Source organism: Peromyscus californicus, unplaced genomic scaffold (genome assembly GCF_007827085.1).
Source record: "Peromyscus californicus insignis strain IS unplaced genomic scaffold, ASM782708v3 Scaffold_23__1_contigs__length_62951481, whole genome shotgun sequence".
Lineage (NCBI taxonomy): Eukaryota > Metazoa > Chordata > Mammalia > Rodentia > Cricetidae > Peromyscus > Peromyscus californicus.
The window spans coordinates 56,900,990-56,928,106 of NW_026294534.1; the positions used below are offsets into that span (position 1 = coordinate 56,900,990).

Consider the following 27,117-nt stretch of genomic DNA (forward strand, 5'->3'; position numbering starts at 1 on the left):
GGACAGGTAAGCCCACCCTGTTTCACATCATCACACTCATGGCACTTTGTTAAAAGTGGCAACAAAGAACTAATAACTAATATACCCACTTTGAATTATTTCCTACTTAACAGTTCAAATTGCCGTGGCAGCTTTTGAAAACGACGTGGCGAGAGACAGTTGGGAAGAAGAATGGGCAGGGAGATTGAATCAAGGGTTTTATCATGGGTGCCAAATAACACTTTCCATACAATGTATTAATGATAGCATCATCTTAGTAAGTTTCTCCATGCCTAGGAAACTCCCATCATCACATCCCCGGAGAAGAGCACGGTTTGGGTTGTTGTTTGCTTGTTTTCCACCATTGTACACTGGTTTTGGCCACTCAAGAACTTCAAAGAACAAAAGCACATGCAGAGCCCTGGTGGAAGGCGTCTCTCCTCCATAAGCTATGTATGTATCGGTAGTATGTATCTTCACTTCTGTGCAGCAGTCCTCTGTGGGAACTACCATTCTTCAGTTACTGATGACCTCTGTATGGCTGCTAATTTGGAACTACTGCTAATAAAGTTGCTTTGAGGATTCTTTTTTTCCATTTCTTTTGAACCAAAGCAACCATACAGTTATGTTTAGGTTGGTATCAAATTGCCAGACTTTTCTCCAATATTCACTGCTCTAATACACTGCCATTTGAATAGAATATTTTTTCACTTCTCTCTTTTCTCCCCTTGTCCCAGTGATTTTAATGGATGGTCAGATCTGAAAATTACTATAACTGATTAAAATCTTCTCAGTGCAGAACTAATGTCTTGCTCATCTTTGCTTCAGCCAATATATTTAGTACAGCTTTTAGCAAAGAGAACTTGTAAATCCTATTAAATTTCACCCGACTTTAGATAAACATGGCAAGTCTAGTGACTCTGCTTTATATACATAGGTATATACACTTCATGCAGAATTTTGAGTAAGACATTTCCCAAGTTGGGTTATTGTGTACTCTACCTGATTCTAAGCTCCATGAGTGAGTGACAGGCTACATGTCTTATTAAGGACTATGCTCTTCGACTCAGACACAGAGGTTAGTGGAAAAATAAGAGCAATCCTTTCTTTTAAGCTTTAACGCATATTTTAATTAAAAAAATAATGCACAAGGCTGCACTGTGGGACAGTTTCAATCTATGGCACTTATTGTTTAGGGGACCCAAGATAACTGCAATTATTTCAGCAAGTATTTTTTAAAGATGAGCTTACTTGTCCTAGAAATTACACTAGATGTGATACACACACACACACACACACACACACACACACACACACACACACATACCATAATATTCAATACATAGTATCAATCCTTAAGAATAAGGGCAAGAAGGAGCTGAGCTTTCACAGGAGTGATAAGAAATACTATCTTTGTCTCACAGTATGGTCTCAAAAAATCTTTCAAAACTTTTGCCTAAGGTGATTCTGTAAGACTAACAACTTGAAATGCAAATACCCTCTTAAGATAATATTTTGAGTAACTGATTTATGTTTTTGTAAATGAGGAGGTAACCAGTAATAATTTACCTATTTTTGCATTCTAGTAAAATAATTGCTTCAAGAATTAAGTAATCTCACAATGAAGTGACTTGCTTTAGCAACAAGCTCTGAATTGGCTTTCCATTTCAGCGTTCTTTTAAGTGGCAGTGGTATCCAAAGGGATACCATGTTTCATTTTTCTAGGAAAAACCTCGAAGGTGTAGAAATCGTTGAGACTACGAGACAGTGGAGGGCAATAGGATGAATGCGCCCATTTGACAAACGGGACACTGGAGGGGAAGGTTCACCTTAAGAGACTTTCCTCACAGCTTCTCCCTGAGAACTAGCTTCATGGTATTGCAAGTTATCCAGAAAGGGAAGCAAACAATATTCCTACCCAGCTATGACACCTATGAACTCAGAGACCAGCATGGCAAAACAGCTCCAAGTGTGCCATAGAGGCACACACACCTTGGTGGAAAACAACGACTCTGATTGGATCCAAGGCCTGCTCAACAAGAGGGAGACCATGCCTAGTACTAGAAGCCGAGCCAACTACCCAGGGCTAGTGAAGTCACGGAATCTGGAGGTGAATCCACAGCTGCCATGTTACTAAACCAGCATAATCCCTACCTCCATTCTAAATACATCCACAGGTAAGTGTGGTTCTCACGCCTCATCAGGTAAACATCTCACTGCAACAGACCAAGCCCATTGTAGAAAACTACAACCACCAACAGAAAAAGCACATAACAAGAGGTAGAGTGGTGCCCAGTCTCAGCGGACAGATCTGCAACACAACTCCTATACCTAAGCCTCGGGAATTACTGCAGAAGAGTACGTAGAAAGATTGTAAGCCAGAAAACCAAGAAGTTTTCTGTGAGACTGTGTCTCCTAGAAATGTCAGAAAGGCTATCAGCACGGCTTCCTAAACAAGACCTGAACATTGATGACACCACTGGAAATGTTAAGATGGAAGGGGAAGAGCTGTAAGGACTGCTAGCTACAGGGAAATGGGTGATGCTGAGGAGAAATGTTCTTCCCCAGAGAAGGGCCCTCCAGTGGGTTAGCCAATGTTAGGTAGTCAGCTCTGTCATATACACACAAGTAAAGTTATATGGACTTTCTGAGAAGGTTGTGTTTATATATTTATCAGCACACACACGTACCCACACCACCACCACCACCACCACCACCACAAGAAATGAAAAAACATGAATTAGAGAGGAAAGAATGGGTACATAAGGGAAGGTTTGGAGCAATGAAAGAGAAGGGGAGAATGATTGCAATTATATCATGAAAAGACTTCCTTGAAAAGTATGTGTGAATGTGGCTTTTGATGTTTCTGAGAAATCAACAGTTTAGGGAAAAAGCTGGGATGGGATGGAAGAAAATGAACACAGGAGACTACTTCTACCTATGGAAAGTTTGAGGGAAGAGTAAAACAAAATTGGCAGATAACAACAGTCAATCCTTGACATCCATGTGGTGTTGGTTCCAATAACCCATCCCATCCACAGATAACAAACAATGCGACAATCAAACACTCTATATACAATATTGTAGAATTTCTCCATGACCTTCACATATCCTCTTGCATATTTCAAACCATCTCGTGATGATTTACAATAATGAATGTAATACAAATGCTATAGAAATAATTGTTATACTATTTAGAGAATATAGGAATAAAGTCTGTATATGTACAGGGAAGATTCAATTTCCCTACCAAATATTTTTAATCTATTGCTGGTTTAATGTGCAAGGCTGGCTATAACTACCAACAGGAATCCTGCATGGACAGAGAATAAACATTGCAGGATGGTTTCAGGTAAAGAAATTATTTATTCTGTGTTAGCTGATTTTCTGATTGAAGGTGATTTCTTTAAATGCTATAGATCTTTATTAAATAGCTTTTGGCCAATTTTTCCAAATCTGTTTCACACTCCCATCTCCTAATGAAACAAATCAAGCACAGCAGAACATTTCTGAAGAGTCATTAAGTACATCCATTACTTTGTAGTGCTAGAATATAGTCACTCTCTGAGAAGGACTCAAAACTCCAAAGGTTCCATTTAGAGATCTGCTACCCTCAAAAGTTCCATTTTCCTTTCACATAGTTATCAAATTAGTTCTTGCTACCAACACATAATTGGCATACATGTTTACTCTAACTTCATTTTTCTAATTCATTTCTAAATTCTCTAAAAATAATTGATCTTCAGGCTGTGACCTGGTGATATCACTGCACTACTTTCATTTAGTTTGTCTTAGAAGATGAAATTGGAGTGGCTAATATTTTGTCAACGAAATATTGGCTCCAAATGTGCTTAGGCCAGTCTCCAGTGTCAAGTACTTGTATATACCTGTATTTAAACAGCAATGTGTTTATGAAGCAAAGGAAGGAGAAAAGGATGTAGCTCAATGGTAGTAGAGTGCGTGTCTTGCATACTCAAGGGAGGAATGAAGAGAGGGAAGGGAAGAAGGGAGAAAGGAGGGAGGAAGCAAGGAAGGAAAGACAGAGGGAGGGAGAGATTATTAAAATGATTACCTTAATTGTGCTTGTTCTCATATATTTGAGTCTGCTTCATGAAACTGATCTGTACACAGTGAAGTTATTACTACAACCATAAAACAAACTGTTTTCCTTTGTGAGCTATTTTTATTGTAGCTACAAATTCCTCTAAATGAAAATGTGTTCCACTGTTCCTTAATGAATATACATGATATAACCATATTTTGCTGTGATGGCTCATTTACTATTGGATTATAAGCCTGCAGACAGAAGCATGTCACTCTTAGAGGCCTCCCAGGCTCCTTTGGGTAAATCATAAGCAAAAAGAGAAGGTTCAAAGTTGCAGTGAGACTGACTTTGAGTCAAGTCTATATGCTCATGTCTGAGTAACAGCAACAGCTAACTTGGAGGGTAGTGTTGCAATGTTTTAAGAACGCTCTAAACATACCAACATTCAAAATTTTGTGGAGTCACTGGAGTATGAGGCCAGGTAGTGTTGCTTTGTGGTCAAATTAAAAATAGAATCTGCCTGGGAATCATTAATATTCCATTACAACACACTGAATGATTACTACCATCCCTACTCAAATTTTTCTTTTTTAAAAAATTCATTCTTAAAAAAAGTATTTTTTTCATTTTACATACCAATCCCAGTTTCCCCTCCCTCCCCTTCTCCTGGCCCTCCCCACCTCCCCCCATCCCAGCCCACATCCACTCCTCAGAGAGGGTAAGGCCTCCCTTGGGGAGTCAACAAATCTAGCACACCAAGTTGAGGCAGGGCCGAGCCCCTCCCCCACTGTACTTTTAAAGTAGCACCTGCCTGTCATACCTTTCTAACAGACTTCTTTTGTGGAGGTTTTTGCTGTTGTTTCAATTAAGTACAAACATGATTTGCAGATTTTCAGCTACTTCAGAGTATCATTCTCATTATCATCACATTCATTCAAGGTCTGAACCATACAAAAGGCACCACCATTATCTTGGCTTCCAGACTTCCATGGAGAAGGTAGAAACAGAAACATGCCTTTCATCTGACAACTCGGCTTGATTTGCCATACTGAAAAGAGGCAGCAAGAGTCTGTATTTTGAGCCACAGCCTTTAATGCTTTTCTCTTTAGATGCTCACTAACATAGCTTTTCTTTTCAAAGGCTCTCCTCCTTATACTAGGATAAGCATCTAAGCCCTTTCCTCCATAGATACTGTTGCTACCAGGTTTACATGACCTTCTCTTTGAGAGCTCACCTACTCCAGGCAACAGTTGATGCTCTTTTTATAGCTACACTTAAATACCACCCATAAGTTCCTATTTTCAACTACATACTCCGAATATAACTCAGATCAAGTATTTTTGAGAATTCGCTTCTGGTTTTTCATTTATAAAAAGTTTAGACCTGTTTCAGACTGAGGCCCCCTTCTTCTTCTCCTCCAGTCTTTGGGGCATGATCTTTTGAGAATGCTGCTATAAAAAGAACATCTTTCTTAGATTTAGGTCTCAATATTTGCTGGCTCCATTATTTGTGCATGCTTCTTTGTCTAAATCAGTAGCACAAGAGGAAAACAAACATTAAGAGACATGATTTGAGTTTTCAAAGACAAAAACAATGTAAAAAACACTCCCAGCACTGACACTGAATGGATGCTTAAAGATCGCCAACCATTTTCCAACTCCTTTTGTGCCAAGGCATATTATGCTTCAAAGATATCACATGAGGAAGTCGGAACACAAAGGGGAATTGAGTATCCACTTGTGGAGCAGGAGGGGAAGGACAAGGGAAGAGGCCGGACAGCAGATACTGCATGCCTCATGAGTGCACAGGGTGCATGCTTTATCTTACAACTTTAGAGATGAAGACAGTAATTAAGATTAAGAGAGATTAAGAAGTAAAATGAACATCAATACCCCCTGCCAAGATTCTATCACTAGTGACATTACTAGCAACACTCAGATACACTGGGGAGTCCAGGGACTTTCACAACTCCATCAGGAAGCCTTGTGCATGACAAACGGACACACATTACATCTCAGTCCCTCTGTTCACTCTAAGACACAGGGACCACAATCACATGTTATATGACGTGCAGCATCTTGCTCTCCAGATTCTTCTACACTGTTTATCTCAAACTCGACCATGAAGCATTCTGATGCATTCAGTTTTGCAAATCATAGACCAGTGAGAAGACAGAATTTATAGTCCTGACGGTCCAAGAACTCACTTTGTAGACCAGGCTGGCCTCAAACTCACAGAAATTCATATGCATCTATCTCCCAAGTGCTGGGATTAAAGGCATGCACCACCATGCCCAGTGAGAATTCCAATTTACCACTTGTTTCTCTTCGACTCCATTTGGTTAGAACACAGTCAGAAAGGCATGGGGGATCTAAGAAAACAATCTAGCAACAGAAGCTCTAACAAGAGGCTCAAAGTAATAATACTTCCTATACATGTCCCTCAACACGACTGACACTGGTGTCCAGGCCAGCACTTTTCACTAGAGAACAGGCTCTGGGCTGCCCTTCTCATGCTATGCTTCCTCCCAGCAACATCCTCTAGAAGAATAAGAGGTTCCTGCTGCTGTTCAGCTTTCAATTCTTCAAAATAATCCCCAATGTATTTTTGCTTTAAAGACTGAATTTACTTCTGCATAACTCACAAATATATAAATACACATTTAAATCCATTTAAATCCATTTAAGAAGGAAAATCAGAAAAGCAGGGTCTACTCAACCCCTACTGTGTTTATGTCCTAAGTTAATAAAGTTTGTTATAAGCCATTGACGTTTCATTGTTTTTAATATTGCTAGTTTTATCTGAGCTATGTTACATGATATCTAATACTCTTGAAAGAATCACAAAGTGCAGTAAAATTTCATTAAAGTCAATTTTAATGATATCTAATCTGATTGAATAGAGAGAACTGACCTTCCCTTTTTCATTTAGTAAACCTGCTCATTATTTTTTCATTAAAACTTCATTTTTTGAGATAGTTGTAGAATAGTTTGGTGTTAACAAGGAATAATGGATTCCTTGCACATTTATATGGTCCCATTCGATGTCAAGATTTGTAAAAGACTAATATAACATCACAAGTAACAAGATTAATAGAATCTGGTCTCATTCATATTTCCCCAACTATGCTTGCATTCACTGATAATCACAGAATCTAATGCCAAGGGGGAAGGGCAAACCCATGGAATGTGGAGGTAAGGAAAAGCGAAGACCTGCTGCTTGAGGTCAACCTTTCGGTGGGAAATAGAGAATGGGGCACCTTATGTCATGCTTGCAGTCTTCTCCCCCACTGAATAGGTCCAACTAGAGGCCAGATGGAGCTGGGGAAGTAAGGTAGGCTTGCTTGCTTTTGCTTTTCTAGAAGAATCCTTATAGTTCTTGTTGTCAACTCTGTGTAAACAGGTCCTTTGTAGAGTTTGAACTCATAAAATATTTTATCTCTAACTTTCCAAACTATTTTGAGTTGTTTTTGTTTACCCTTACAGACAGCCATAAATGAATAAAAAGCTAATGGTTATGAACCTCAATCGTATAGTTTTTATTCTCTAATTGTGTTTCTTTCTTGCCCAAGAAAATGTATTAGTCTTCATCTAAAATTCATTTCTCTTTGTTGAGTTCTGAATCTGTTTAAAGTTTGCAACTTTCTGCGCAGATTTTACATTGTTTTTAGAATGTACATTTCCTTAAGAATACCAAATGAGACATTACATTGAAAACCAAGTATGTATCGGTAAAGCATTCAACCAACTAAAGGATGGACATAGAAGTCTATGAAGTTCTGGAAACTTCTAAAAAGATCTTGTCTAAACTCTGTCCTTGAAGAAAGCAAGAAAAAAGAAATGTACTTAATTAAGAAATTTAGTGAGAGTCTGATCAGAAAAATCTATAATAATTTAAATTCAGTGTTCTTTATCATTCCTTAATGAAATAAAGCATTTAAACCCTCCCTAAAGCAAACATGTTGAGACTGTTGATAGGAGGTACAAAATGAAACAGAATAATAGCTTGAATGAAAAATACAGCTTCTAACTGAGCATCAAAATCATTACCACCTTTGACGAAGGTAAATGATCTTCTATTGCTGGCTGTCTTCCTGCTTTGTTTACTTTAGATTATGGATGTGTATATCTTTTACTCTAGACAATTTATGGGGAAAACTTATTTGCCAAAACATTCAAATTCCTCATCTGATTATTTAAGAAACAGCTGGAACTGTACTGACAATTGTAGAAGGGACCATCTTGTCATCCATCCTGTCAGCACAGTGGAAGGCCAGGCAGAGGAAGAGCTTACACACTGAATTAAAGAACAGAGGTACGTTTCTCATTCAATACACAAATAGATTAGGGCGTGGTTTTCTTTGTCATGTCTGTTCAGATAAAGCAGAATAGACTATCCATGTGCATTCTAATATTGGAGAACTGCTCAAACTAAAGAAAGTCCTCCGTGTTTCTCAGCAGTGTGCCATCTCTGAGGACATGTGTACATTTGTCTCTAGAATCTTTTCCAAGTCCTACACCACCTGGTAAACACATGCTAAACCTTTAAAAAACTGTCTCCATCTAGGCAACCACAATATAGGTAGAAATGTTACTTCTGGTCCAAAAACATTTGAAGAAATATAAATCTAAATGTAACTTTAAGCCACGGAGATTTAAAAACTGTTGTTTTTCATTAAATAGAGTGTCTGCCCTTTAAGCAACGGCTGTCCTAATCAGCAACTGTAACTCCACAGCTACCACCAGCAGGTTCCACCACATGGGCCAAAGCCTTGGGAATTCTGTTCCCTCAGGAACTGCTCTCTCAAGGTCACTAAAGGAAACTATATCTAGATCTCTACCCCTTTAAAGAACTCAGGATTCAAAGGTTGAGGTGAAATTCTGCTAGCTCAGAGATGCTGTATAGCAAGTAGCTAACCTTCTCTCCTTACTCCTCAAAAACCAGCATCCTTCCGCTCTGCCCCTGCTTAAGAACTCTCTTTATACATGGTTCCTCCTTACCAATTCCTGTCAGCTAATTGCAGACTCAGCCTCCTGACCGAAGGTTAATTTTATTTAATCAAATAAATGTGACATGTCTTTGCATCATTCAACAAATATTCCACAGAACAAACAAATGTAACACATCCTAAATTAATATTACGCAACAAAAAACAAGGCCAATGTGAAAGAACAAAATACCAAGTTCAATGAAGTAGATTAAAGCATTTTTGATCATTAATACAGTAACATATTTTTATAAGAAACGTATTCAAAGTCCAATTTTCACTCTTACCACACTTTTTTAAAAATCCAGAATGTCATGAATGCCTGTCGTTTTACAGGTCGTAAATGGGGTGGAGGGAGAGGAAAAAGTGTTACTCAGAAACCTGTGAGATGGTAACATACATTTTTGCGGTTAGCTGTATGGTATACATATTATATAATTGGAATTTTCTCCTAAATTAAAAGATAGTGAAAAGGAAAGCAAGCAGAACATCAAAGAATTTAAGAGTTGAAACAGGGGAGGAGGAAAGAAAGAGGAGGAGGAGGAGGAGGAGGAGAAGCTAGGGAAAAGGTTGAACACTCAACAATGAAATGAAGTCACACTGATTTCAAGAAAACCTTTCCTTAACTGGAATTATACTAAAACAAAAACATTGCCTCGATTGGTGAGTGGCAGAGAGCTACTCTGAAAGGAAATCCATATTTCATATGACAGTTTCCACACTAAATGCCACTAGTATTTCCAGTCACTAGAATCTTCCCATAGTAAATAATGAGTCCGTCCCTGAGGTTCATAGCCATGATTTAGCTTCAGGACTTCACAAAGCATCAGGCCAATCCTTGTCAGAGTCAATCAAGAACAGCATGTTTAGCTAACGTGGACAGCTGTCACGGCACTGTACATTATCTATGTTTGGTTCTAGACAGCCTCATCAAAAATCTTATAGTCTACCCAATAATATACCTGTAGCCATGGAGGATCCATATGCTTACTATTAATATCTAAATGCTTTTTAATTAATATCTAATTATCTAGATATTTTCCAGTCAATTTCTCTTTCTCATGGAGTTGATAAAAACCCCACTGGCCCTCCCTTAAAAAGACTTCATCATTTTCCTCTGTAATACCACTACTACCACCACCACCACCACATACCCGCCCCCACACACACGAAAAAACAAAAATAAAAGACTTGTTAACACTGTAGCTTTAATAGAGTGTGCACAACACACTCAGCATGTCACAGTTCTGCACCCTCTACTTCCCATCCTCATTTGAAATTGTACCCTCAGAAATGGCAGTATCTACTCAACAAGAAAACAATCTTAAAAAATATCTTGTTGGACTTCTTTAGGTATACTAACATGGTAAGGAAAAAAAATCTCACAGGACTGCATCCACAGAAAAAGAACTACAGATAACTGAATGGCTGAGAGTGGGAGAAACAGTCTTCTTCAGGAATAAGCCCATAATTGGTTATCCAGTAACAGGTAGTCAGCCCTAAAACATCTAAATCACATACATACAAGTAATACGAACTGAGCAGGTTACAGCATTCATATAACAATAACAACTAAAGAAAAAGAGGGCTTGATTTCAAGGGAAGGAAATCAAGGGGTGAAGTACTTGGAAGGGACTGGGAGGAAGGGGTAAAGAACGCAATTATATTTTAACTTAAAAAAAATCTTGTAATACAGTAAATCAAAAACTAGAAGTAGTATTTTTAACCACATAAGTTTTGAAATCAGTTGCATTAAAATCATCATATTCTGAAGTCTGATAGTACTGTATTTAATACCTTCTTTAATTTTCCACAGTATGCCTCTTGACATACTATGGCAGAACTCCACCCTCTCTTTATGTTACACAGGACTGGAGATGTGGCTTGGCAGTACAGCCCTAGCTAAGCGTGCACCATATAAATAGACTAAAAGTTATATAAACTATAATGAAGGACACCTCTCTCAACAAGCACGTTTCCATCTCACAGCATGATTCAAATGTGTTACCATTCTGAGGCAATTCTTCCAAAGTAACTGATTCCAAAAGAAAGCTATGCATACCAAGTTTTAAATGAAAGACTAGGACTGAACAGAGATCTGTAAAATTCACATTCTCAACATACATATCTTATACCCTACTTCTAAAATATTCATGCTCTGCAGCAATTATTCCATATTTTATCAAATATGCTGGAAAAATCTACAGATGTCAAAGATGATTTTGTCTCATTGAAAACAATCTGACGAAAACATGATGAATGTTATAATAATAATGCCAATTGCAAATAATTCATTCACTTCACATCACTTGGGATTTAATCTATTTAGAGAGACATATGAGAGTTCCTGTGACTGAGGATGAACACTGTCACACATGCCTCCAGAAGTCTGAAAATGCTTGTTTCTAAAATAACTATACCCCTGCAACACAAACACCACTCACTAACTAGTGGCATTACCAACCAGTCCACAGCTTCTTATTCTCTCTGCATTACTTATCATGATGCAGATTGTTAGAAATTATTGCCTTAGGAAACTTTGTAATCTGAACTACCCAAATCAAGGCTCAGTAGAAATACCACCAATAGAAGGCTAAACAAAAAGCTTAAAAACTCAAGCCATCATCAGCTTAAATTAGCAGGAAATATAAATGCAAATCTATTTGAAAACCGACAGTCCTATGCTTACTTTCAGAAGATCCTTGGAGAAATCCACACCTTCATTTACTCCTTGGAGATTTGTAATGAACTCTTGGCAGGTCATCTTCTTTCCAATATTCTAAAATAAAGGAAAATATAATGACATTACACAATTAAGACTAATTCTTTAAAATGTAGATAAGCAGAGTTAGTAACAGATCTGGTTTTGAACACGTGTGTGTGTGTGTGTGTGTGTGTGTGTGTGTGTGTGTGTGTGTGTGTGTGTGTATGTGTGTGTGTGTGTCTGTTATAATAAAATTCTAACATAAGAAAGATGCACGGCTTAGTATGCTTTTAAAATTGTCATACTGTATAAATCATAACATTATGTTAAACCTTTATTTTAACCCAGATGAAAATGTGCAAAATGATGCTGCATTTATACAGGTGATATATAATATGGTTTTAAACTTAAAGCATGGGTTAAAATGTCATTTATGAGCTGAATTAATGCTTATATTTCCTTACATTTAAGTACACTTAAGGTCCTTAGATTCTTTTACTTTGAAGCTGGCAGACTATCTTATCAGCAGAGGAAACGACTTCCAAGAAAGATAAACAAGAATTCATGCTTACAATAACAGGAGGAGCCAGAATGTGAACACAATTTGAACCAGCTGCCTGAGCTGCAGTTTGCACACCGAGCTGAATTGGGGCAAATGACACTTGTGCATGTAGTGGGCTGCTTTTTATAATGAGTCTCTAAGCCTAAGGAATGGGGCAAAAGAATATCTGCCCCTTCCATCCAGAGAGAGGCATCACATCCATCTTCCAATGAAATAAGCAAAAAACAAAAAAACAACAACAAAAAAAAAACAGTACCATTCCAAAGTCACTTTATCTTCCAAAGCTGCTCACTTGAGAAATAAATCTTGAAAAGACACCAAAGAACCAAAAGTACTCTGGCACATGCAGGGGAGGGATGCAGACCATAGAGAGGTGGCACAGGTGTATAGCATCTCCAGCAGTATGTAATGCAAGTGAACAAAAGGTGCGGTAGCATTCTTATGTCGGTAACAACAGGTTCATGAGTACGCTCTCCAAAGCTATTTTATTATCTCACAAATAGCAGAGGTATGATTTGAACCGTGGCAGTCAAAATGACTAAAGCACATGCTCCCACAGACAAAGAGTACAAGTACTTCACCGACAGTTTCACAGCAGCACAAACACAGAACCCCAGCTTCCAGAACACACCCTTTTTCTTCGGGGCAACTCTCACACACCTTCCCTGTGTTCTCCTCAAGAAGACTCATCCCACCCGGCTATCTAAATATTGAGAGTGGAAGTGCGAAAACTGTCTTGTCGAAGCTCTTGCCTTTTCCATCAGCAAGTAGGCACGGAGTTCCTACGAAAGACTGGGTGAATCGCTTGACACTAAGAACAAGCCTTGCCAATCACCTTATTCAGTAGATATTTCCAATGAATAAAGTCTGCCTTTCTGAAGTTTTGATGATTTTTTTATTTAAAGCACAGGAAGGAACTTTAATTTTAAAATGTCCTTTGTAATGGTATACCAAAAATGACAAAAATTCAATTTTCATAATCCTTTCTTAGGTCAACCAAGGTACCTCAAGGTATGATCAATTCATTTCAATATGAGTTGGCAAGGTCTTTTTATGTTCCAAGAACAAAGAAAAAACAGTGAATAATCATGAAGCAATTACGTCTTTTAAAAGTCTTTGCTTTCAATGAAAAAATTTTAAAGACTCCTCAATATAATCACTAATCACACAAAAATATTTTAACATGTCTGAGAAATTCAAATTCCTTTTTAAAATTTGTACATTATTTTGCTTCTAATAAACTGTTAATAATTATTACCAAGTATAAATCATTCTAAAATATGTTTAACATGTGATAACATATTTCATTTCAATTTGTAGTTTTTATTGCAAATAAGAATTATGATCCAGAAAAAAACATTCTAAGTATAAAAACCTAACACAAGTAAACTTTTACAGAAAATCAGACAAAATATGAATTCATGGAGAAATATGAAATAAAACAGTGATTCATTGGTGGATTTGGGCAAAGTAAGGTGGGAACCTTCTGGAAAGGATTCACCACTAACACAATGGATAATTCATGAGATTTTTAAGAAAATCTCAAAGTTAACATGAGTTTGGAGGAAGTTGGTTCCAGCTTTCATGGAAGACTCTGAGGGGTTTGGGATTTCAACAGAAGTAGAATTAGAAATAGAGCCCAAAAGACAGGACTGACTTGTTATAATCAGGACATAATCATGCAAACAACAGTTTGTCTTATTTATATGTCAGAAGAATATGGATTCTGAAGATGACGCCCACTGCTGGTGATGCTGCTGCTACATTATTGAAATGACAACGCAGATCTAGTCTGGAGCATCACATACAGTCAAAGACAGGGCATTCAAGTTTCATCCTGCTGCTGTGATAACACAAGAAGCAACTTACAGAAGAAAAACGTTGTGTACTTGCAGCTCACAGTCCATAGCTGAGGGAAATCAGGGCAGCAACTTGTGGTCAGAACGTGAAACAGAAACCGTGGAGGAGCGCTGCCTGCTGGCTTCCTCTCTTGGCTTGCTTCAGGCTCATCGCTTCACTAGCTATTATACTGCCCAGGGCCATCTGGCCAAGATGGTACTGCCTACAGTGAGATAGCCTTCCTGCATCAAAAGACGACCCGACACAGTCCTGCCCACAGGCCAATTTTCCTAGGCCATTTCTCAGTTGAGGTTTTCTGCTCAGTTGGCTGTAAGCTGTGCCAAGTTGACAAAACTGTGACATGAGGGTTGAAAAACTGGACTCTGATTCTGAAGGACATTCTACCACAAGGAAAAGACTATTCCAGAGCATTGCACACTACAGATAAGTCTGCCAAGCCACATGTTAAACTTCATTGTCCTCTAACTCCAAAAACTGCCAGAGACCCCCAACTTTCAGCAAGCACAGGCTGATTAGTAGGTAGGCATCACCAGAAAGGCAAAATTCTGCCCCAGCAAGATGATGCCTCCTCAAAGGCTCAGGTGATCATTAACAGTTTGAGTAATTGTTTTAATTAAGGAACATGTGCTGGTACAGAAACATATGGCTATTGCAAACTTAATGATCTGTTGCATAGTATAAGCATAACTTTTAAGGTTGATAAAATTTTCATACATTCATTGTCCCCTGGAACCAGAGAATATCTCCGAGGAATGCCCAAAAGGAATGCCTTGTGATATGTGGCTGGATTGATGTGCTTTGGTTGTTTTAACATAGGCTATTCATAAAGGATATTCTTTGCTGTCTCTCTGCTTTGGTATCAGATTGATATCACTCCCACAGTGAATCTGAGAAGTGTCCTCTCCCATTCTCTTTACAACTGAGATATACTTCACACCTACAGGCATGCAATGAGCTTTTCACTGCGGAGAGATCTTCATTTACTACCTTAACTGACTAAAGGTCTACTCAGTGTCTGTACTTCTGAGTTCCAGTAGTTAGTTTCTTTGTTGTTGTTCATTTCACCTAAATCACCTATTCTGTTGACATACAACGACTGGCAGTATTTACTTAGGATCCTTGTATTTCTACAAGGTCAATCAATAATAATGTCCCCTCTTTCATACTGCATTTTGTAATATGTGTCTTCTCTCTTTTCATGGTTTGAAAATGTCACTGATAGGGGGCTGGAGAAATGGCCCAGCAGTAAAGAGCTCTGACTAGTCTTCCAAAGGACCTTGATTCAATTCCCCGCAGCCACATGGCAGCTTACAACTGTCTGTAAGTCCAATCTCGGGATGTAATGACCTCACATGGGCACATATGAAGGCAAAATGCCAATGCACATAAAATAAAAACAAATCATTACTTTCTTTTAAAAAGAGAAAATGACACTGATACTATATAAGAGTAAACCTATGGCCTATGAATCCACTAATTTTTATTGTTTTTCTATTTTTGTATTTCTGCCGTATATTTCCTTTAGTTTCACTAGTTTACATGTGTTTGTAATTTGTTTCTAAATAGGCAAGATGATTGATTTGCACTCATTCTTCCTTTCCGAATGGCCCTTACAGCAAATTTACCATACAACACTACTAATGTATCCTAAAAGATGTTTTTAAAAAATACATTTTTATTTTTATCCCAAATTACTTCTCCATTTGCATTTTGAATTTCTTCCTTGACACATTGTTTATTTGGGAGTATACTGTTCTAATGTCCACAAATTTCCTTCAGTCCCTTTTAATTTCATTCCACGATATAGAGAACATAATTTGTACAGTTTCAATCTTTTCACATTTATTGACTTGTTTTCTGCCCTGCTCTTTACAAAATCCAAGAACACACTAACGTCTGCCCCTTGTTTTACAGGATGGCACATAGAAACACTCAAGGAAGAAATATATAGGGCTGGTCTGAGAGTCTATTGAGCACAGAGACTTCTGTCTTTTGTGGGACTTAGATATTCACCTACTTGACATGTTTGTCTTTACCAGTGCCATTCCCTCCGTGTGTGTGTGTGTGTGTGTGTGTGTGTGTGTGTGTGTGTGTGTGTGCATGTAAAGCAGAGCCAAAGTATATTAATTAAGCGAGGAAGGAGTCCAAGAACCAGAGAGGAGGAATATCCCTTTGTGGCTTCTATAGCAGCTTTATTATAGTCATAACTGATCAAGTCACTGCCACTAGAGGCAACTCAATCTTCAGGCCTAGTCTCCCCTACAAGCAGGGTAGGCATGTATAGGATAGAGGATGAAAATCCTAACCTTCTAATCAATGGTCTGGTCTCTTGGAATCCACCCCTCCCATTCTGCAGCCACCCAGTAAGCCACAAAGAGTTAATTCCAAATAAAAATCATTATCACCCAGAAAATCTCAAGGGATTAAGGGCTCTCTATAAGAATCTCCTCTCACTTAGAAAACTGCAAACATTTTAGAAGTTCTGTATTAGGTGCTAGATGTTGAAGACCAAAAGAACCAAAGTTTCTCCTAGATCTTTTCCAACTCCATGTCTATAAAGGTTCTAATCCATGTGCCAGAGGCAAAAAACAAACACTACTTATTTTATTACAACATCCCAGGTGCCTATATTGATTCAAAATGTTACAACTTCTTATTGAATTCTTTTATTGTTATAAAAGTGTCCTACTTTGTCTCTAGTAAAAGAGTACTATCCTGAAGTCTACTTTGCTGACAGAAGTAGATGCCTCAATCTCTTACTATTTTGTAAGTGGGGGAGGAAAACTTAGGGAATGCTATCTTACTGTGTCTTAGACACATTACTTCTTTGTAGGTCCTATATTATTTGCTGAAAGTGAAAGATTTAAAATAGTTCGGCAATCCTGTGAGTCCTTCCATTCCTCTTGTAGTTTTTTTTCCCCCCAAAGGAATTTCTGCTATTGAAGGAAATCCCAGTCTAGTCATCAGCTGGCCACTGAGCCACAGGAGCAGAGACTTAGAAGTCACATGGACAAAGATGGAGTCTTCAATGGCTCTAGCACGTGCTGAGACTCGCTTCCAATGCGCCAGCAGGCAGACCACCCTGTCCTCCCCTGGATGTTCTACCTATGCAGCATCTTAGGGTCAGGCGGAAGGTGCAAGCCTATCTACTTCTCCGGCCTTTCTTTCTTGGGTATTCATGAAAGGTTTTCTAAATGACCCAAACCATGTCAGTACTTACCAAAGCTCCATTTGTGTACAAAATTCTCCAAGCTTCCCTTCTACATAATTTGATATGGTGCTTGTCACAACTTGTCACCATCTGAGGCAACAACAATATTCAACAGCTGCCATAGGCAATTTTCACTGAGTAAGTGCAGAGCCAGGGCAAAGGAAGACAAATCCCAGGGGTGAGAAGCTAGACAAATCATTGACAATCCTCTGGAAATGAGGCTTTGGATCACTCCACATTGCCGCCCCAGTAGATATTCATCTTCTGGTTTCACAGTCACTATGATTTGTAAGGCCGTTGGTTTTAAAGGCCGGTTCTCACAGAGCTGAAGAGAAGGGATGTAACCTGACAAGTAAAACACTATGCAATGGTTTTTTGGACATTAGGTGTTTTCATCTGGTTTCCCTTGAATACACTCTAGACTGCTACAAGCCTGGGGTTAATTTCCAGAGTCCTAAAAATGGTGACTATCTCTATCAGTGTTACCAAAGTTATATTAAAGTAGATTTCCTGAGGTCCTCACTCTGCCATTCTGGAGGTACTGTAATATTTTCAGCATTCTTCAAGGAGACTCGTGAATAACATCTTTAAAGACTACTGGGTAAGCATGGCAACATAAGCTTGTAATCCCAGCACTTAGCAGGTATAAACAGGGGCTCAGGAGTTCAAGGCCATCCTCAGCCATATAAGTAGTTCTTGGCTATCCTGCACTACAGGACACCCTGCCTCAAATAACAAAGGAAGTTACTGTATGAAGAATGCTTTCTCGGTACACTGAATTTCTACTGTAAATGGAACTGTCACCATTTTAGGAAACAATGGTGTGATTTATAATACTTTCAAACAGCATCAAAGTCTGCAGAGTCTTTTTGGTTTAAAAACACATACTTCATTTTAAATCCATATTTATTTTGATTGTTCATTTAGTAGCTCCTCTGGTATACTTTCAGTGATGACTATATCATTTCCACAGTATTAATAAAGATACCCCTAGAACATACCTATAGACTGTGAAACTGCAATTGGAAATGACATGCACTGAGGGAGACCTGCTCCCTCTCCCCCACCCCCAGGGTACTCTTGAGGAGGGAGAAGTGAGAAATATGTAGATAGAAGTATAGAGGAGAGAGACAGTTAGAAAACACAGGATAGGTCGGGAGGGCTGGGTCAAAACCCACCCACCCCTTCTGTCTCTTCTAAAGGGCTTTTTTTTTTAAAATCCATCCATCCATCCATTTATTTGTTTTTTATTTATTTGAGTAAAACCAAAACTTATTCTAAGCCACAGTCATCCTAGGGTGCTGTGGGATGTTCTGTATGGCAAATGTGTTGCTCTGATTGGTCAATAAATAAAATACCGATTGGCCAGTGGCTAGGCAGGAAGTATAGGCAGGACTAACAAAGAGGAGAAAAGAAAGAACAGGAAGGCAGAAGGAGACACAGCCAGCCGCCACCAGGACAAGCAGAATGTGAAGATGCCGGTAAGCCACGAGCCACATGGCAAGGTATAGATGTATAGAAATGGATTAATTTAAGCTGTAAGAACAGTTAGCAAGAAGTCTGCCATGGCCATATAGTTTGTAACCAATATAAGTCTCTGTGTTTACTTGGTCGGGTCTGAGCATCTGTGGGACTGGCAGGTGAGAGAGATTTGTCCTGACTGTGGGCCAGGCAGGAAAACTCTAGCTACACTAGGGTCTGTGGGTTGCAGTCTGATTGTTCTTTGCTTTATATCTAGAATCCACTTATGAGTGAGTACATACCATGTTTGTCCTTCTGGGTTTGGGTTACCTCACTCAGGATGTTATTTTCTAGTTCCATTCATTTGCCTGCAAATTTCATGCTGTCGTTGTTTTTCTCTGCTGAGTAGTACTCCATTGTGTATATGTACCACATTTTCTTAATCCATTCTTTGGTTGATGGGCATCTAGGTTGTTTCCAGGTTCTGGCTATTACAAACAATGCTGATATGAACATAGTTGAGCATGTTTCTTTGTGGTATGATTGAGCATTCCTTGGGTATATGCCCAAAAGTGGTATGGCTGGGTCTTGAGGTAGATCAATTCCCAATTTTCTGAGAAACCGCCATACTGATTTCCAAAGTGGTTGTACAAGTTTGCACTCCCACCAACAGTGGAGGAGTGTTCCCTTTGCTCCGCATCCTCTCCAACATAGACTGTCATTAGTGTTTTTGATCACTGCCATTCTGACAGGTGTAAGGTGGTATCTCAGAGTTGTTTTGATTTGCATTTCTCTTATGATTAAGGATGTTGAGCATTTCTTTAAATGTCGTTCAGCCATTTGTGATTCTTCTTTTGAGAATTCTTTGTTTAGCTCTTTAGCCCATTTTTAATTGGGTTGTTCAGTATTTTGATGTCTAGTTTCTTGAGTTCTTTATATACTTTGGAGATCAGTCCTCTGTCAGATGTGGGGTTGGTAAAGGTCTTTTCCCATTCTGTAGGCTGTCTTTTGGTCTTATTGACTATGTCTTTTGCCCTACAAAAGCTTCTCAGTTTCAAGAGGTCCCATTTATTAATTGTTGTGCTCAGTGTTTGTGCTGCTGGTGTTATATTTACAAAGTGATCTCCTGTGCCAATGCGTTCAAGTGTACTTCCTACTTTCTCTTCTATTAAGTTTAGTGTAACTGGATTTATGTTGAAGTCTTTGATCCACTTGGACTTGAGTTTTGTGCATGGTGACAGATATGGATCTATTTGTAATCTTTTACATATTGACATCCAGTTATGCCAGCACCATTTGTTGAAGATACTTTCTTTTATCCATTGTATAGTTTTGGCTTCTTTGTCAAATATCAGGTGTTCATATGTGCGTGGATTATTGGCAGGGTCTTCAATTTGATTCCATTGGTCTGTATGTCAGTTTTTATACCAGTACCAAGCTGTTTTTATTACTATAGCTTTATAGTAGAGCTTTAGGTCAGGGATGGTGATGCCTCCAGAGGTTGCTTTATTATACAGGATTCTTTTAGCTATCCTGGGTCTTTTGTTTTTCCATATGAAGTTGAGTATTTTTCTTTCCAAGTCTGTGAAGAATTGTGTTGGGATTTTGATGGGGATTGCACTGAATCTGTAGATTGCTTTTGGTAAGATTGCCATCTTTACTATGTTAATCCTACCTATCCATGAGCATGGGAGATGCTCTGGTTTCCCTTCAGATCATATAAATCTTTCACCTTTTACTAAAGGGCTTTTTAAAGGAATGCAAAGGGGTGGCGCAAAAGACCTCCCCCCAACACAGCCAAGTGTAGAACATCCCAAATACCTGGTGACCTTGCACGTGGTCAAACCATCCCCTAATGCAGCCCTGCTGTGTAAAGCAAGCTCAGCTCTCTCTAGAAAACCTTTGTGTGCTCCCGCACTGCACATACCTTCAGGTTCAAATATCTTCATCATCAGAATCAACTAAACTTCAATGGGAAAAGTATTTTGGGGGAATATATTAAATATTTTAGTTGATCAAGAGAATATCTGAATCATAAGGGAATATATTTTAGAAAAATGTAAATGTTATTATTTCTATAAGGGACTAGAGCATGAAGATGTTGGATATTCAGGAGGAAGTAGAGGACTAGAATCAATCCCCTGCTGGCGGGGAGGGTTGGCTATGCCTTGGATTACACAGTATAGAAGCACAGTGCAATCACATAGTGCATTGTGAGCCAATTTCTCTTACCAACAGAGAAAAAAGGTAAGTAAGACGTATGGCTTTCTCCGTGTCAAGGATGTCCAACTACCTCTTGAATACTTGGTTAGTTGAAGCTGGTTATCATTGCCCTTTGTTGCCTTTCTCTGGCTTACTGGTAGCTCTTCTAAGAGAGGTTTGCAGGCAAATTGAAGGCTCGAGTCTGTCCACTTTAATTCTTACTGTCATGTATTTAGACATTCCCCCTTCTACAAAGTTCCATAAAAAATTTAATCAAAGTAAAAAATAAAGTGTCTTTCATCCAGAAACCTTCTTCATGATGCTTCTATTCTCTTCACCTTGCCACATAAAGTCACATGGATTTTAAAATATCATTCAAGCAAATGCTGTCCACTGGTAAAGCGACCTTGAGTTACTTTATATCTTAAGAACTCTAGTTTGCATATTAAGAATTCTTAGTATAGCAAAGATGCTCATATATTCATTCTCTTCACAAGTTGATTAAAGAAGGGTAGGCCTCTCTAAAACAAGGCTTAACCAACTACCTGAGTTCCTTTTTATGAGATCAGTAAAGAATAAAAACTTGAAAAGCCATCCTGACTCATTTATTCATAGAGATGTATTACTTCTCAAATCTACAATGCTAACACAGATGACTCCCTTGGAGACAAGGAAGACTTTAATCCAAACTTGGAGAGTTAAAATATGCAAACAGGAAATACCATAAATATTAAGAATCTTGTTTGAAACCTTCAAATATTAAACTTAAATGTTTAGGTGGTCAAGGTGCTATCTTGAAGAAAAAGTATTAAAGAGGAAAAAATCAGACTTTCTTATTAAAGGTTCACCAAATAAGCTGAAAATTATTCTCTACACTGATTATATTGCTGCATTAAAATATTTTCTTTTTAAGAAAGATTTTATTTTTATTTGTGTGTGTGTGTGTGTGTGTGTGTGTGTGTGTGTGTGTGTGTGTGTGTGTGTATGTGATTTTATGCTTTTACATCAAAGATGCTCATATATTTTACATCATGGGTGTCCAGGTATCAGTGGAGACCAGAAGGTGGCATTGGATCCCTGGAGCTAGAGTGTCTTAGTTAGGGTTTCTATTGTTGCCATGAAACACCATGACCAAAAACAAATTGGGGAGGAAAGGGTTTATTTGGCTCACTTCCACATCACTGTTCATCACTGTTCATCACTGAAATGAGCTGCTTACTGGTTTGCTCTTCATGGATTACTCAGCCTGCTTTCTTATAGACCCCAGGTCTCAGGGATGGCACCACCCACAATGGGCTGGGACCCGCATCTGTCACTAATTAAGAAAATGCTCTAGTGGCTTGACTATAGCCTGATCTTATGGAGGCATTGTCTTAATTGAGGTTCCCTCCTCTCAGATGACTTGAGCTTGTGACAGGTTGATATCAAACTAGCCAGAACATGAAGTTATAGGTGGTTATGAGCTGGCTAATGTGGATCTGGAGTCTGAACTCAGTCCTCTGGAAGAACAGGAAGCCCTCTTACTAGTGGAGCCACTGCTCCTGCCCTTAAAATAGATTGCTTTTTATAGAAAAGAGTCTTTTCTCTAGGTATCTTTTAAAGACACAGTGAATGTCTTTATCTTTTAAAGACACAGTGAATGTTTTTTTTTTTTTTTGAGGGGAATTCTTTGTTTTCCAAATAAATAAATTTAAATGTTTTAGAACAGTCCTAGTTCAAACTTTAAGGGAACATTTTAAATCTCACCTAATTAAGTTCAGGGAGGAGACATCCAAACTGCAAGTAGTTTTAAAGCAAATTTTAAAAAAAATTTATGTGTTTGTGTGTATGAGAAAGAGAAATGTTTTGTGTGGGCACTAGATCCCCTGGATGTAGAATTACAGATGTTTGTAAGCAGCCATACAGGTGCTGGGACTTTGACCTCAAGTTTTCTGTAAGAATAACAAGTATTCTTAAATACAGAACCATCTCTTCAGCCCTTAAAGAAGTATTAAGCCAACAAATTCTGTAATTTCTTTAAAGAATCAGACAGCAAATATTTTATTTGCAGACCATAAGTTTTCTGTAACAACTGCTCAACATTGCCATCACTCTGTAAAGATTTTTAAAAGTAGGCATGGATGTATTCCAGTAAAACTTTATACACACACACACACACACACACACACACACACACACACACACACACACACCAAAAAACACAACAAAACATAGAACCCAGATAGATTGTGCCCGTCTGTACTGGCTGGTTTTGTGTGTCAACTTGACACAAGCTAGAGTCCTAAGAGGAAGCAGATGAGAGTCAGCTGTAAGGTATTTTCTCATTTAGTGATCAAAGCAGGAGAGCCCAGCCCATGGTGGGGGGTGTCATCTCTGGGCTGCTTGGTCCTGAGTTCTATAAGGTAGGTTGAGCAAGTAATGGGAAGCAAGCCAGTAAGCAGATCCCCTCCAGGATCCTGCTCCATGTTGTAGGGTTATTTTTAGGTGTGTTACTTTTGTTTATGTTGCATTTGTTTAACTCTGTGAAGCTGGGTTACTGTGCCTGTGTAAAACACCTGATGGTCCAATAAAGAACTGAACGGCCAATAGCAAAGCAGGAGGAAGGATAGGCGGGGCTGGCAGGCAGAGAGAACATATAGAAGGGGAAATCTGGGAGGAGGAAGAATAAAGGAGATGGAGAAGGAAAAAAGAAGAGTGGCCAGAGGAGGAGGAGTAGCCCAGGGGCCAGCCACCCAGCTACACAGCAAGCCTCAGAGTAAGAGTAAGACTTATGGAAGTAGGAGAATGGGAAAAGCCCAGAGGCAAAAGGTAGACAGGATAATTTAAAGTTAAGAAAAGCTGGCTAGAAACAAGCTAAGCTAAGGCTAGGCATTCATAATTAAGAATAAGCCTCTGTGTGTGGTTTATTTGGGAGCTGGGTGGTGAGTCGCCCCAAAAGAGCAGAAACAAAGGACAACAGCCCTGCTTGAGTACCTGTCCTGATTTCCTTCAGAGACGATCAGCAATGCTGAACTGTAAGCCAAATAAACCCTTTGTCCCCAGTTTGCTTGTTAGTCATGGTGTTTTGTTGCACCTATAGAAACTCTAAGACACCATCCTTGGCCTAATATGAGTTAGCAGATAATAGATTAAGCATCCTGATAGATCTAGTCTCAATTTCAGGTTTTCCCTTAGTTAGTGGATTTTCCTCCACTTCACCCAAAACCAGCTCCCAACTGATGAAAGGGGGAAATGGAGACTTTTGTTCACCAAGCTACCCAAGCTCTAGTTAAAACAAAACAAACAAACAAAAAAGCACTCAGCAAAAAGGCACACTGCTCCTAACAAAGAAATGGACCCTTCAACTAAGTTCCAACTGTCATCAGTAGTCTCAGACCTAGTGGGAACTGCCAACAGAATAAAGTGTCCACCATGGAAGTAGACCACAGCATAGATTCTGAGTTAGGGCTGAAGAATTGGGCAGAATAATCATCAAGTTATTAACTTTTAATAACGGAAGAGCTGGAAGCTTTGTGGGACGCGTGCTTTGGTAGAAACTAACATCTCTCATTGTCCGTGGGTAAAATCCAGCTTGGTAAGTCTTGAGATAACAGAACACAGCCAGAGTATCACACACACACACACACACACACACACACACACACACACACACACACACACGACACTTCCACCTCCTCCGACTTGTCACACTGTGTGATGAAACAGTACACCTCTGACTTGGTAGCGACCTCAGCTAAGTGGCACTGCTGTAGGGCTCAGGTTTGCTTTTGTTTGCCGCTCTACCAAGGAAGTGGAACTGTGTTGTGCTGCCCTCTGGTGTTCATCATTTTAGATGCACTTTGGTGGGCAAAGCAGACTCCTCTGCAAAGTTTCAAAGCCGACTCTTGCACAGCCCTGGCCAACAATTCAAAAGGGGGCTTCTCATGTCTGGAATTGGGGTTTTTGTTAGGTGGTCTTTGGCTCTTAAGAGGGAATTCTGTCAGCCCAGATGAGAAAACTGCATTAAAACTGTATATGTACATTTAGACACTGTATTATGTGCACTTTTTAAAGATAAATAGTAGTTTAATGTGCCCCATTCAGCCATTTATATTGATTGCTATTTTACCCCCTCCCTTCTCCTGTACTTACCTTCCTCTCCCTTCCCTAAGGGATCCCCCCTTTCCGTTTTCCCCCTCACATCATTTGTTTCTCCTCTACCTTCTTCCATATTTACCTCTCTCCCCCTCTCTAAGGAGCCCCTGCTCCCATTTCCCGTCAGATCACTAGTACGCAAGGAACATTACGTGTACTCAACAGGTTCTATTTGTACACACAAATATACACATGCATACAATAGCAATTAACTTAAAAAGAGGCCATGGATTTGAAAGGGAGTGTGAGGATTTGAAGGAAGCAAAGTGAAGGGAAAAACATAATTACAATCTCAAAAATAAACAAGAAGAATTTTTCAAAGCAGGAATCTGCAATATGAAGACTTAGCTTCTTTCATAGACTCCAATCACATATTTAAGAGGTTGAAAATCCAACATCAAGGATAGCCGAAATCTTGGTGGGTTTTATCCACCTCTCCTGTAACATATTGCCACTGACAGTGGTAAGAAGACACTATGCACTATATGAAGAGTTTTCAGTTCTAGGGTTCTGCTCCAGGTTTCAATAAGCTCAAATCTGTTTTGTACTAACACTAAAAGCATTTATTTTGTCAGGCAGTGGGTAGTGGCACACACCTTTAATGCCAGCACTCCAGCACTCGGGAGGCAGAAACAGGCAGATCTCTGTAAGTTCGAGGGCAACCTGGTCTACAAAGCAAATTCCAGAGAAACCCTGTCTGGAAAAAACAAAACCAAACCAAAACAAAAAAGCATTTACTTTTTCACTCGCATTGTCTCACAAGTATTCACCAAACAATTCTAGGAGCTATATGACTTTTGACATATTTCAATAGAGTAAGTGTGAAAGCAAATATAAAACTCCAGCTGTCCTCAACTAGTCCAAATAGTAAAAGGACTAAAAAAATTTTAAAAATTTAAAAAAAATGCTACTGTTTCCACTCAATTGTCTCATATCATAAAGTATAATCATAATTATAAAAAATATGTTGTTTATTTAGTGGACTTTAATGATTGAATAATGACTTTAACGTTTTAGATTCAGCTCATAATGCAGTATTATTAAAACACACCAAAAAAAAAATCACCTCTGTTTGGGTCTTCAAACACTTTCAGAGGTATAAATATATTCTAAGACAAAGTTGGAAAAATGTCCTAAGAATAGAGTCTAGCAGTACTTAATTAGAACACTTTTTTTTTAATTTTGAGGAAATAAAACACAGTGAACTCTGTCAAAACACAAAGATTTAATTTGACTTTTAACTTGGCTGTCATAAGAAGAAATGAGTCGAGTCATGGAGAGGAGAGGTCCTAGTGAGTTTTCACTCATTCTCTTCATTCTTAATCTTCCTCTCTCCAAATGAGGGAGAGAGAGAGAGGAAGGGAGGGAGGGAGGGAGGGAGGGAGGGAGGGAGGGAGGGGGAGAGGGAGGGAGGGGGAAAGGGAGGGAGGGAGGGAGGGAGGGAGGAAGGAAGGAAAAGGAAGGGAGGGAGGGGAGAAGGAGAGAGGGAGGGAGGGCAAAACTGACTTAATAGCGAGTTTCACATGCCTTATTATGCAAGGGTGAAAACTCAGAAGGGAAAGTACTGATTAAGTAATGTGTTGATTAGATCCAAGGTCACGAAATGAGCACTCTGACTCAAGAGATAGCCACTCTGACATATCTTCTTCATGTGAACCTGTTCTCAAACAGGGTAGAATTAAAAAAAAAAAAAGTGAAGAAGCAGATAAAAGAATGGAAAAGTTTTCATTTTCAGAGGTCACAGAATTGAATGAAATTGACTAGTGCATAATTAAACTTTTACATACTTAAGTAAGGATTGATTCTTATTAAAAGCTACACCATTGCCAATATGATAGTGAGTGGCACTGCATTCTAAAGGTCATTTTAAAATTAAAAAAAAAAAAAACTATGACATTTTCCTGTAAAAACATTCCACAGCTGAAGGCTAGATTCTCAAGTCTAGTCCGTACACACTCCTTCTGGTAATACA

At 38.8% G+C, this 27,117-nt stretch overlaps 1 protein-coding gene across 6 annotated transcripts in view; it reads right to left on the reverse strand.

The window, feature by feature from the left end:
- Psd3 (pleckstrin and Sec7 domain containing 3) overlaps nucleotides 1–27,117 on the reverse strand; it is a 447,179-nt gene that overhangs the window by 185,627 nt on the left and 234,435 nt on the right. For 5 of the 6 annotated variants that reach the window (XM_052752397.1, XM_052752400.1, XM_052752399.1 and 2 more), the window contains one exon: nucleotides 11,701–11,791. In XM_052752397.1, the coding sequence (XP_052608357.1) occupies nucleotides 11,701–11,791 (91 nt within the window). The remainder of the gene's footprint in view (nucleotides 1–11,700; nucleotides 11,792–27,117) is intronic. The other variant, XM_052752396.1, reaches the window with a different exon arrangement.